The 14,385-nt window shown below is 31.5% G+C and overlaps 1 protein-coding gene across 2 annotated transcripts in view; it reads left to right on the top strand.

The window, feature by feature from the left end:
- Positions 1-445: 445 nt before the first annotated feature.
- BRWD3 (bromodomain and WD repeat-containing protein) overlaps positions 446-14,385 on the top strand; it is a 77,470-nt gene continuing 63,530 nt past the window's right edge. For both annotated transcript variants that reach the window (XM_067272667.1, XM_067272666.1), the window contains exons 1-4: positions 446-621; positions 725-783; positions 871-900; positions 1,035-1,094. In XM_067272667.1, the coding sequence (XP_067128768.1) occupies positions 573-621; positions 725-783; positions 871-900; positions 1,035-1,094 (198 nt within the window). In that variant the 5' untranslated portion in view covers positions 446-572. The remainder of the gene's footprint in view (positions 622-724; positions 784-870; positions 901-1,034; positions 1,095-14,385) is intronic.

The raw sequence follows: 14,385 nt of genomic DNA, 5'->3' as shown, positions 1-14,385 counted from the left end.
ATTTTCTCTCACGAAGAAATTACTAAACGTTTATACGCTTTAAACTGACCCAGTTTACTGATGTTAGGTTATTTGATCGTATTTGCGCGTAAGTTTATAGATCGTTACAATTTTCCTCCTTTTATAAATGAAATAAATTCGTTTCTGACCTAAAAATCCTTTCGACGCCATTTAGATCGGAAAGTCAGCATGCCGTCGTCGACTACTTGTGCGCATGCTCACGCGCAATCGTTGTGATCTCCAAGTTTCGAGATCAAAAAACTGTGTTCTTCCGCCTTACGTCAACAGATACGGTTTTATGTAGGCGGATAAGATGGAATTTATAGTTACGTTTACGAAAATATATATTTTATGCCGATATAATTAAGACTGTCGGTATTTTGAAAATCGTTTACGGTCGATTCGTAGATATGTGTCGGTACTATTTTTTCGCTCGCCTTCACTTCCCGTCGATGGATGTGCTACGTATCTCAATGTCGTCTAGAGTCCAATTCGCGACGACGATCGTCAGTTGGTCCGAAAATGTTGTAATCCCATTTCGGAAACGAATTTGATAGACGGAAAAACAGACCATGTCTGAAAACAATAATAAAGATAAAACATTATCCTCGTATGAGGCAGGTAAGATGTAAATTTGCCCGTACTTTTCGTTAGGCTTAACCACGAATGGTAACCCGTGCGAGTGCAGGATTAGTCTGATTGTTATGTCTCTTTTCTTCTGCAGAATTGTATTTATTGATCGCTAAATTCCTTAAGACTGGACCATGTAAGAAAAGTGCCGAGGTAAGATATTATTTATTGCCGTTTATAACTATAGAAATTGTATCGTTTTTGAGAGGGACCTTTTCAAAGTTGAGGTCTTTGTTGCAGATCCTTAGACATGAAATCGAGCAACATGAGGTAAGTCCACGTGCTTCCTGTCACAATCAAAACAAGTTCGGCCCACTTCCGGATTAATTTTTTCGAAATTAAGTAATTACGTCATAAAAATTAAAAATGATAATAATTTAAAAAATTAATTTTTTTTGCCGTAGTTGATGCCGAAACGTTTAGATTGGTTAGGAAATGAACATAGAAGAAGTTATGAAGATATAGTAAGTAATTTGGACCAAACTTTTTCCGTGAAAGTGAAAGTTTTATTAATACGTTCAGAACGAAGAAAACGATATATATTAATATTTAAATATATATTTTGGTGGTAAATTTCGTCTCTTTGGTGTTAAAATCCCTCGATGTATTTATAAGATTGGCTTTTAACCGTTTATATACGTGGCCCGTAAAAATCGGTAGAGGTAAATGCTAGTTATGACGTCAATCGCTGGATCAGCTCGGTTGACCAATGGCGGTGACTTCGAATAAATTATGTTAAGCGCGTGCCGATTTTCTGCCATCTGTCGGAAAGTCCGGTTACTATAACGGATCAATTTCATCAGTAGTGAATTGTACGGTCATTTCTCTTATAAGGAATTTCACGTTATTGACGATCGGGGTTTTCCCCCGACTTATTATCGTACTAAGGAAATTCTGCCTTTCTAAAGCTATTCATTCAGTGTATTATGTTAACGTTTGCGTACAGATAAAAAAAAAAAAAAATACAGCGAAATATATTCGACCTCTTTGTATCAACAGAATCGTTTTAAATTAATATGGTGGTCGACTCTCTCGGGATTCTTCCCTTTATGTGATTGAATTGGTGATATTTGGTTCAATTTTCTGTGTTTTAAACCATTAATGAAACTCACTTAAATGATTTATCGAAATAAAATTTTAAAACTTTTATAATTTGAAAGAATTATTTTTGTTTTTGGGAAAAATTGAGAGGTGGTTAATTTCAGCCAGCTAAACTTGAATATATGATGCCTAAATACAGTGGCATATTGAGAATATATAGCACTATTAATTCAAATTGAGCTCCATGATACGTTTATCAGTTCTAAATCTCGATCTTGATAGCGTATTCAGTGATTTGCTTCTATTCAGTTACAAATTATAGAGATACTTACCTAGAATTTTATTCTTTAGTGTGTTTGGTATATAAAAAAGGTTTTTTATTAAATAATGTATCTTATGAAATATCTGGTATAAATCTGTTTATTAATAATTATAATATCTAAAAAATTATCTGATCTGAATAATCAAATCGATATCTTGCTACATTCAGATAACATTAGGAAGTAAAAACCATATATAATTGGATTTTATAAAGTTCACTTCTGTTTAAACGATTAAATTTTTCTTCTTTAAAGTTCTAAAAATGACTGGTTTCTTTTCCGTATTATATTTGGGGCTGTCGAGAAGAGAGGGCAGCTATGGATTTTTTCCTGGGTCCAGAGAAAAGTTATTAAACTTTTCTCTGGACCCAGGGAAAAATCCCTAGCTATATTAGTCCTTAGTGGTTCCCAGAGGTGCAAAATATTTTCAGGACTAAAAATTTCCTTAATAATTATTGCTACATAGTAGGAAAATTCAAATTAAACCATTACAAATAATTAAGTAGGCCTATCATATAATTTGTCATGCAACACTAAACCAAAAAATTAATGTAAAAAAGTTTTTAAACTAAAAGAATAGTTTAATATAAGCATATACCATTATCATAGGATTAGCATATACAATTACAAATTTGATGTACTATGTTGATTAATAGAAATAAAATTGAAGTCTGTTGCCGACACCATAAATGACTTGTTTTTATCATAGGGCACTAACTAATAGAGTTTTTGATGTCCAATAATGAAAATTTTCTTTAAAACAATGATAGTCATACTGTTTTTTTTTTTTTTTACTGAAAAATTAGTTTTTTGAAAATATAATCTTATTTTTACAATCTTTTGAAATATATTTTGACATTAGTATGTTTTATTTTATAATAAATCTATGAAAAAATAAAAAGAAATAATGTTTATAAAATGATAAAACTTTTATTTAGCTATTTGATCAAGACAATTCAGAAAGTTTTTAAATGAAGCATGCAATGCCATAATGTTGTAAATACCATTTTTCTCTAAATATGTTTTATTGAAGAAATGAATTCTGAATGTAATGTTTTCTGCTGCAAAAAAATATTGTGGCTGTTGTATAAATTACTCCCAGTGGTATTTCGGGACTTTGAGTATATATCTGAACTGAGGGGACCGAGACGAGTTCGACAGTACCCTACTTTTGGACCGGAGATGAAAAATAACAAAGTTATCATATTTAGGATTTCTTGCCTTTCACAATGCATTCTACGCCATTTTAGAGTTTTACATGGTAATGTACTTAATCCAACTGCACGTGGACTTACAGCCTTGAATATCGATTGAGCTGAAATAAAAGGTTTTCTATTAACCTAACTAGGGACGGTCACTTCCTGGAGGGTATGTTAGGTTTTTTGGACAAGCTACAAAAGCGGCACATAGTACTAGCTGACTGTGAGCAAGTCGGCGGCTGAGGGGCCGTAGGCCCCAAGGTCGAGGAGCATGGGGGGTGTGCGAAAAGAACTTAGTCCAAATGCAGACAATCAGTGTGCCTGTGAATCAACATCTGCCTCTGTTGAAGGTGAGTATACAATCTGTTTTCTTGGCCTTTTACGTGGGCCTTTTAAATCTTTGCCGATGTGTCTTTAGAATATATGGCTGCAACACGACTCCCAATTGTGATGTAAGTTGTTAAAGTTTGATTATCAATAAACATGATGAGATAATGAAATATTTTTTTAATAGGGACAATATGTATAAAGAATGAGAAAGTGCCACCTAGTGAAAAACTCTAAAATGGCATAGAATGTGTTGTGAAAGGCAAGAAATCCTAAATATGATAACTTTGTTATTTTTCGTCTCCGGTACAAAAGTAGGGTACCATTGAACTCGTCTCGGTCCCCTCAGTTCAGATATATACTCAGTCCCAAAATTCCACCAGTAATCTATACAACATCCAATATTGTGGCAGTAGTGGCATTTTGTTACTCCAGAGAATTTGTAAGCTAATGAAGTTTTTTACCATTTTATTGTAAAATTGAAATGAATTTGTTTAAGAATTGAAGGAATTCATTCACTAGAAAAAGCGTTTCTCTCTTGAAAAGTTTGTTTTTTGGCATTTACAGCATTATGACATTGCACAGTTTATTAATTTGCAAATTTTCCATGTGGGAAATGTCTGAATATTTCATTTTAATTTGAGTCTGCATGAAGTTTCACCCATTACATAGTGTCAAAAAGAGTTTTGAGATAAAAATGGAATGAGTGAGTGAATTTATCAAAAACTAAATAAATGTTTCAGTTTCAATTTTAAAACAAGATCCCTGCATTTCAGTAATTTTCCTAATATATTGTTATTATTACCATATTATTTTTTATATTTCTCCAGGACTGATTTAATTTCCTCTAAACTTCATTCACAAGATCAAACATTCTGCACTCCTGTTGGTCCCTGCTCCTATAAATTAATGTTATTTTTATTAACAAAAAACAAAACCTTTAAGACTGCTTTCTTTTTTTATTAATAACTAGCTGACCCGGCCACACGTTGTTGTGGCTCAAAATGTATCTATTATAAATGTATAACACTTCCCCCGTGGGGTGAATTTCAAAAAATCCCTTCTTAGTGTACATTCTCTTGACGTACCCTATTAAAACGCAATCAAAAACGCATCTAAAATAGTATAATAAAAGCCGAGTTCTTCACAGTAAGCCTTAATCCCGTCACTTTTCCCGCTGGGGAATATCGAAAAATCTCTTTTTAGTGTATATTCTGTTGACGTAATCTATTAAAACGCAATTAAAAACGCAAAAAACGCATGTAAAATAGTATAATAGAAGCCGAGTTCTTCACGGTAAGCCTTAATCCCGTCCATCTCCCCCCACTGGGGGGAATTTCGACATGTATATTATATAAAAACACGTGCGTATTCGAATGCAACGTTGTGTCAAAATTTCAAAGGAATCGGTAGGAACAAACGAACGTTATATTTTATTTATATTAATATTTATATTAAGTAATAATTTTAATAAAATAGGAATAATTAATAGTTATTCTCCTAACCTCACTCAGACTCTATTACACTGTAAGACAACAACACCTTGATGCTGAGAACCTTTAACTTTAATCATAAACAAACGTTTTCGGCCCATTCCATGGCCATCGTCAGGCTAACAACATTCGAATACTGTTCCGAATAACCAATTTCAAATTTAAATAAAATACAAAAGAACTCACGCGCGATGCTAAACAACGTAAACTAAAACTAATATAAACAACATAGAAAAGAACAAACGAACGTTATATATTATTTATATAGATAGATAGAAAATGATCTGCTTCAGTCCATTCTCACAGAAAAGCATAATGCCTGACAGAAAAGCAAACTTAGTTCGTCGGAAGGTAGCGCCATCTGTTGGACATAAAAGCCTTAATTTATATATAAATATATTTTTGAAAGGGGGGAGATGGTGTAGGGGTATGAAAAATAGATAGTAGCCGATTCTCAGACCTACTGAATATGCATATGAAATTTGGTAAAAATCGGTAAAGCCGTTTCGGAGGAGTTCGGTAACTAACATTGTGACACGAGAATTTTATATATAAGATGATATGTTCTATGTATTTAATTTGTTCAAAAATAAATGGAAAAAGGGGCCCACTAAGGCACACCATACTACCTTGTATCTATACAAGTTTTCAATAACCCTCATTATATTACCATTACATTAAAAAAGAAACACCTCAATTTTTAACACTCTAAGGAACAGTAAAGAAAAACTTTGTATTAATTGTGTAAATCTTGATTAATGAAAGAACCAATGGCAGAAAATCAAAATAAATAGATATAATAGAAACATTCAGGAGAGGATAAAAGAACATTACAGGGATATCAACTTCATGTAGATTATACCTCCTTGACACACAATTTTTGTGTTAAGAAGGTGTAATCTATCTAATACTCCTTAATACAAAAGTAAAAGGTTTCATGGGATCGAATGGAAATAGTGAAAGCCTAAGAGATGAAAATTACTTACAAATACCCAAAACTATACAGATTTTAAAATCCTATATGATTAACCAGAAACTTTCTGATAGTTTTTCAGTGCTTTGGAAATGGCATCTACATTATGATAATCAATCATTGCATTAATTTTAATATTTCTCTGCTATCTATTGTTAGCTAATTTTTCATGTTTATTATTATAAATTGTTTAATATGTAATTTTAATCATTTTTACGTAACTTTATGATGCCATCTTTTTCATTGAGGATGCGTTTTTTTCCTGCTTTCATGGTAATAGAATATTTTTTTTTTTTTTTGTTTTTTTTTTTTGGAGTTTCTGAAGCATAGTCCTCAGAAACTCCATGAGCTGTGCCATCTGAAGGCAAAAGGCTTTATGTTCAAAAAACTGAAAATTGAGTTCCACACTTGTCATCATGCCTAATTAGTGTGGGTCCACTGGGAGGTTGGACGGAGTCGGACCTCCTTTTTCTCGGTTAACAGGTCGGTAAGACCTGCCCACTGTCGAGGATGGCTGTCCAGTCTGGAACTAATTACTTGTCAGGTCGAGTGGAGGAGGAGAGGGGGCTCGTTGATAAGACAGAGGCGAGATTCGAATAAATGACACCAGTTACAATAACAAACAGAATTTATTACGATACAATAAAGAACAGTTACACCGGATAACATTGACAGAGATATTACGTACTAACTTAGGAAAGTTCGAACCCGAGAGAGAGTTTACAAATAAGTGGTCGTCATACCTCAACAAGGATCAAAGTCGGAGGACGGAGTCAATTAGGAATCCAATCGCTGGCGGCGTAGAGGCTCGAGTCCGACTAGAGCGGGAGCTACAAACGGCCCCTCTGTCCGCGCTCCCCTCCTTTTTATTTCGTCCCCTCGTTAATTTTCTCGCCAATTAGCGAATTTTGTCTTTAGTTCCGTTGTGACTCAGTTTCGAGTTTCGAGGGGAGGGGAAATACAGTCATTCCCCTAAGACGGGTCAGCTTTTGGTTTGGAATTTGGTTATTGATGTCGAAATAAAGACTAATTTAAATTTATATTTTGCCGGTAGATTCGAATTGTCACATTAGTATCCTTATCAATACCATGCAATATTCTGTAATAATTACAAAATGTTAAGGAGAATACATTGCACAAATCAGATTTAATCTCTAAGTTTAACCTGATTTATGTAATGTTATTTCTTCCTTTTTAGACATGTTGTTGGCCTCTGTTAACTATTGTTATTCATAAAAACTATGGCTTAAAAAAGTAGATAATTGAGTTTTAAAGTATGATTTATGTGCTGACTTCATTTTTCAAAGTGACTGTTATATGGGTAGTCACTTTGAATCAGTTTAGATGATAAATCCAGCATTAAAGGTTTTATTTATTTGTACATCTTTTTTATAACTTTACATTAATCATTTTTGATAATATTTTATTTCTATAAATAATAAAATTTGGGTATCAGGATTTATTCCTAGTAGTAAGTTTATGCAGAATAGATTCTAGTAATAAAGTAATTGTAATTGTTGTAGCTGATTATTTTACATGTTGTTACATTATATATATATATATATATATATAAGAGATATGTCTATTATTTATCTCAAGTCAACTGTCCAGTATAACATAATAAAAACTTAAACATTACAATAATATTAACAAAATATATATTAAAATAATACATAATACTGTATAATAATTAGACTAAAGAAGTTCCCAATGTTGATAATGAGATGGCATGTTTATAGATAATTATACCATTTACTATTTAGTATAACTATTAACATTTTAGAAAGGTATCAAATTCACACTATAGATATATAATTATAAATGAAATTTTACACAGGGTTACCAACTGCCTTTTTTAACCCAGAGATTTCAGGTTTAGAACAGTTTCTTTAGGTTCCAGGTCTACATCATTTTTTCTTTGGTTTATTATTGGTTTTGAAATATAACATGAAAGGTTAGGTGTGTTTTATCTTCAATGAATTAATATAACCACTCAACGCACGCACAAAACCAAAATGTTTTGTGCATGTGTTGCAAACCAAAAGGCATATCCTGATTTTTTTCTCTATAAAAAACAATTGTAAGGCATTAACTATGTCTGTGAGTAATGCATTTTCTGAAGGAATATCTTCACTTGTACAGTACAGTCAGTGTGGAGAGATGACAGGAACAGACTGTGCCTGAAATTACTAAAATCCAAACTTGCTATTTGGGTTAACTTTAATATGTCCTGTGAAGCTTTTTTTCTTATACTTGCAACAAGATGAGCAAATGCATCTAATAAAGAAACCCTGTACATAGGAAAAATAAATTTTAAAAAATAATAATAATTAGTTTCTTGTGATTTATATATGATACAATGATATCACAAGTACAAACTTTTTATTAAGGTTTTAGTTACCAAAATACTTTTCAAAAGTTGAAATTAGTTTAATCAACTGCTTTTTTTTTTTTTTAGAGTGATTGTTTTCCATATCTATTTAGTCTAAGTAGGTGTTAAACTTTTAACATCTATAGAACTCTCATGCTTGAGTATTATATTTGTGGAATTCTAAGCAATAGTTTAAATGTATGTAAAAGAAGTAATGTGTGAAAAAGACTTCATTATTGTTTTTTAAACCCTAATGAAAAAGTTTCTGTAGTGAATTAAGCTACAGTTTAGAAATTTTGTTTTCAATATTTTTAGTGAAAATATTGAAAATGAAAAAGTTGCACAATCTTGCTTAGGTTTACAAAATTTATTTAAACATATCAATTACTTTGATCAAATCCTTACGTACAAATTTTTCAATGGATGTCTCTGATCTCATTACATCGACATACATATTACTTCAGTCAATACAAGACAGTCCACCAGTATGTTTGTTTCTTTTTTGCCATTTTGCCGTTTCCACCAAATCCTTTTTCTATCATCACCACAGAGTTATTAATATAATCAAAGATAAACTTCACATTTATTTCCATAAATTTAAACTGTTTTGTAAAAGAATTTATATTTTTTGTAATTAACTTGGTTATTTCAGTAAAATTTTGTAATTTTATTTGTTATTTTTAACAGGTTTTGTTGTTATATGTTATTTTGGGGTGGCAAAATTTGTATACAAATGCTATTGCCTATAGCAGTGTTTCTCAAACTTTTTGGTCCGCAACCCCCTTTTGCACTTAAAAATTTGAAAGGACCCCAAAGAATGAGTATGCGTAGAAAAACATCCCGGAGGGAGGGATTAATTTAAATTCAGGAGGAGTTAATTTCTTTTGTGTAATTAATCTATTCCAAAATAATGAAATTTCTCTCTGTTGCATGTCGCTTTGCATTGAATTTTTTTCAATGTTAAGGCTAATGAAATTTTTTTTAAAATTATTTCTTTATTGTTCACAAACAAAATAAATATATTGAAAAATATAAAAACAAAAAAACATTATATTTCGGAAGTTAGTCTAGTCTCAAAACATTCTGATTCAGCACAACACAGTCCTCAGAAAAACAAGCAAACCTTACCACTCACGATGGGAAAAAAGTCTCGTTCAAATACTGCCGCGTCCTTAAGTACCCTCTCGTGGTCGCACCAGTGCTGCCAGCTAAAAACGCATATAAACTAAAATAATATCGGAGCATCCCAAGACGTAGCCAAATATTGCAGTGCCACAGCATTAGCAGAAATTAGAATTTGCCGACTGAAACGCTTTTGGTTGATCGATTTTTGGATAACGACGCTCTACTGTATTTCTAACTTGACTTGCATACAGACGCAATGCTGCTAGCGAACACCGTTCCAAATGACAACGCTGTTCTGTTACAGTTTAGGCAGAGAGTGGCACTCGGGGATTCCCTAATAGCCCTTAAATTTATGAATATTATATTTAGGCTCGTATTTAAATATTTATATTGTTTTTATTGTTTATATGTGCAATATATTTAAGTAAAAATTATTTTATATATTTTTTATTTCTATTATTTCTAAACATGAATCCATAGTAAATTTATAAAATATATTGAAAAAAAAATTGATCTGGCATCAATTTTTCAGCGACCCCCCCAAATATTTTTCACGACCCCCAAGGGGGTCGTGAAAAATATTTGGGGCGACTCCTACTTTGAGAATCACTGGTCTATAGCATTCGTAAATAAATAAATAAAAATTTATAGATATTGTTACAAAATCTCGGGGTTTTGTGGAACACATTTTTAAAATTGTTGTCTAAATAAAAACTGTTCAAAACAAACCTGTTTTATAGGATTTTTTTATATCAAGGATTGCTTGCATTATGAATGTATGTATAAGCATTAATCTCATAGTCTGATTTTATGTAGAGTAAGTTACCAGTACAATAAAATTAAAAAGTCAGTGTTTCACATCATCATTATTTCTGAATATCTGTGTTTAAATTTTCTGGAAATTAATATTATTCATTAGTAAAAGCTTTCTGAAATAGAAACGAAAATGAATTAATGTTCAATTTTATTGAACATTCAAGGATTTCTTTTATATAAGTAATACAAAATATAGCAAAAATTACAATAAATTAAACTTTGCTATACAATGGGGCCCAAACAAAAACAAAAGAAAGTCTCCACTGACATGAAACTGAGAACAATCCGTGAAGTTGGAAAAAGGCAGAAGAACTAAGACAGATGTAGCAGAAGAATTTGAATTTTCTCTAAACATGCTATCCACAAGGCTGAAGAGTAAGGACAAAAGTACAAGAACTGCCCATTCAATATGCAAAATTAAGAATGTAAAACATATCTGAGGTACGAAACAGCCTGATCTAGAATTCAAACTGTTTGATTGGTTTTTTTCAGGTATGACAATTTCTTTTCCAGTGTCTGGGTCATTAGTGAAGAATAAGGCATTCAAAATTGCTTTGCAAATTGGGTTAGGTGGAGTGCTGTTTCAACATTGTGTCCTTAATTGCTGCCAATGAGTCTTCATTCATAAATTGTACTTCTATAGATGAATTGGTCCAAGCTAAGAAACCAACTTTTGAGGATTAAGCGGAACATAACATTTTTAATATCAACAAAATGGATTTAGTCTGTAACAACCTGCCCACAAAAACTTTGCTCTCTGTAGTTAGAAATACCTTGGAGAAAAACTTAAAAATCTAACAATTACTACTATGTTGTTCTAAGTCTAATCATAGTGAAAAGTTATATCCATTAAAAATTTTGAGAAATCTGCCAATCCAAAATGGATGAAGAGTATGACCATGCATGCAATTTGTAAAATTCTTCATCAATATGCAGCCACTAAAAATGCTTGAATGACAACACTCATCTTCTGAAACAGGCCAGTGATGTTTGAATGGCGAATGGTCATGCAGAACAGACGTATTCTGTTTCATGTTGCAATTTTGGTACATAACTTAGAGGAATTAGACCTCTGTTTTTTCATGTTTTGATGAGAATACCAATTTTTGCTGAAGTGTAAGGTTAATGTTGTTTTATTTTTTGTGTTTACATTTTATTTCTGCTCCCAACATGACAAGCTACATTCAACCACTTGATTAAGGAATCATTCATGATATCAAGAGAATGTATCAAAAACAACTAATGTGTTATTTGATACATGAAATTTCAAGCAATGTACATCTTAATGATATCAAATCATGGAATATTTTAGATGTCATGTGAAATTTTGTGGCTATCTGGTAAGATGTTCCAGCAATAGTTGTTTTGCAAGGCATGGGATCATTAAAAGCAATGATAATGATGCTTGTGCAAATGTCAAGAGGTCAAGGAAGATACAATTGTTCCTTTGACTCTATATCTTTCCATATCCTCAACAAGCAATACAGTCGTATGTAATGAAGAAGCAGAAATTAGTGATGAGATGTCACATGAACACATAAAAAAGTATGCTTATGCTATGTTATCAGTGATAGCTGTGGTATTGGTATGTTATTCTGCAGAGATTGGTAAAGATGTTTGGGAAGCTGAACGAAATCAAGATTTTATACACAGAATGTTGTATACAAAACAAAGCAAATAACTATAAAGAATTATCAATTCATACTATAAAAGTGTGGTTGACATTACAGGATGATCTCAATTATGAATTTTAATGTGTTATTTTAAAATTTTATCATTATCTGCCAAAGTCATCCGCTACAAGGTTCATTTTTGTAATTAAAATCTTCAAATTAAAATTATTTTATATTAATAATAGCTAATGTTTTCATGACAACTATTATTCTAAAAAGCTTTGGATATTGTCTTTATACAATCAGTAGAATTTTTAACTTATTAAAGTTATAAAGCATTATTGATTTAATCTATCATGTTTTAGTATTATTAAATATTATGATTCAATTTTTTATTTAGAAGTTTCTGTATAAAATAAAAATATTTTATGTAGGAATACCATTGAATTACTTATTATAACTTTATTGCAACAATCTTCTAATTTTTTAAAAAGCTTTATCCTACTTAAAGTACAGATTTTCAATGTATAGTTTCAATGCGACTTTTTTTTTGTGAAATAAATATTAATGAGGACATTAACTATAATACACAGTATATAGAAGTTTGTTAATCCAGAATGTGTGATAATCTGGCATTCTTTGAAAAGTAACCAATAATAATCTGGAATACTATTATTTTGTTAATTGGAATTTGTTTGAACACATGAAGTGCTAAAAACCTGGGTTGAAATCAAGATGGTATGGAATGTGACCTTGCATGTTGCTACATATCAGAAGGTTGACTGTGGAACAAAGAGTGATTGATCAAGAAAAATAACCCATTTTGTTACAGCATCTTGTTTGTATCAGGTTGAACAGTTTTCTTAATGGTTACCTGTGCCTAATACAGTCAAACCTTGGGTTTCAAACTTAATTCATTCCTAAAAGTTATTCAAAAATCAATTTGTTCTCAAACTGAAACAAATTTTTCCATAAAAATGCCTACAAATACAATATAATATATTATTATCTATATTTACTCTACATATGTATTAAAAGCAAAATGTTCTGTCAACACCAACTGAAACCAAAACTAACACTTTACAAAAAAGTACTATAAATAGAGACTGAATTCTGCTTGGATGAAATATAACCAAATCAGTCAAGACTGACAAGTACTTCATCCTCACTTTCTGAAAAATGTTTCAATTGATTTGATTTAAATATAAATAAATTAATTTTGATTTTATTTTCAGTCTCAGTTTTAGTGTAAAAACCAGAATTATAATTATTATTTTTAGTTTTAATTAACTGGCTATTTAGTATTAATAAATATTAATATTATAATATGTATTATTATATTAATAAATTTTTGTTGTTTAATTTTAGTATTATAATCACATTTAAACATGGATTCGTGGATGTCATTTATATTATGCAAATGCTAATTAATGCAGTTTTTATTAATTAATTTGATTTAAATTCAATTGGGATGCATACCAATAAACAGAAGTAGTATCTTACCTGCATGCGCATTAAAATCTAATTTGAATAACAACATTGTGGTTGGTTTGTGTCATGATGTCTAATGACACGAGTCAATCTTGGCACCACTAACTTCTGAATTGGTAGTTTCATTGACTTTTTTTAGCACAGGAAGTATAGGGAGCTGGCCATCTGTGTCACCCTACTCTGTGGCCAACTCTTGCTGAGTAACTTGTTCTGTAACTGGGCAAATGTGGTGTTCAAAATTTTGTTCATAAATCAAATTTTTCAAATAGTGAGGCCTTCAAAACCCCAGGGTTTGAATGTATATGTTTATGCTACATTTGCCAAACAAGTTGGTGCAAACATCTTTAGGGATTGGACTTGAAAACATCATCTGACGTTTACAGATTTTGACAGGGATTCAATTTTCATTATATCTGCAACAGCATCTATAAAAGGAGCTTCCTTCTGCAGTAATGCCAGTCATTTGAAAGGCACTCTTGTTATTGAAACCTTCCAAGTTATGTGAAAATACAAAAACATCCAGTAATCCAGAATTTTTGATAATCAGTATTCTCAACTTGTACATGATTTGATACAAATCGGCTGTCTTGCAAATGTAACGTGATGCTGGCCAAATGGCTGAGATGGCAAAGGTGTCAGCCCACTATTCTAGAAGACTGGGGGTTGAATCAAGCAAGTGAAGAACTACAGGAATTTTTCATGGACCTGTCTCTCACCACTTTGCTGTCTCCATTATGGTTGATTCTATGATGAGCATGTAGAAAGGATATCTTAGAGTCTGTAGAGTAGAAAGAGGGGGAAATGTCACACGATTTGGATGTATATGCACACTCCCAATTCCAGTTTGAGTATTGCTGGAACATGTCTGACATCAAAGTATACACTAATGCCATCTGCATCACACGAATGCTATAACAAAATTATTGTCTTCATTTGAATTCCGCTTGCATTAAAAATAGCATCTAAATTATTAAATTATAGTGTAA

This window comes from Centruroides vittatus, unplaced genomic scaffold, assembly GCF_030686945.1.
Source record: "Centruroides vittatus isolate TY-2023 unplaced genomic scaffold, ASM3068694v2 contig_452, whole genome shotgun sequence".
NCBI lineage: Eukaryota > Metazoa > Arthropoda > Arachnida > Scorpiones > Buthidae > Centruroides > Centruroides vittatus.
This window is presented reverse-complemented; position numbering and strand designations above follow the sequence as displayed.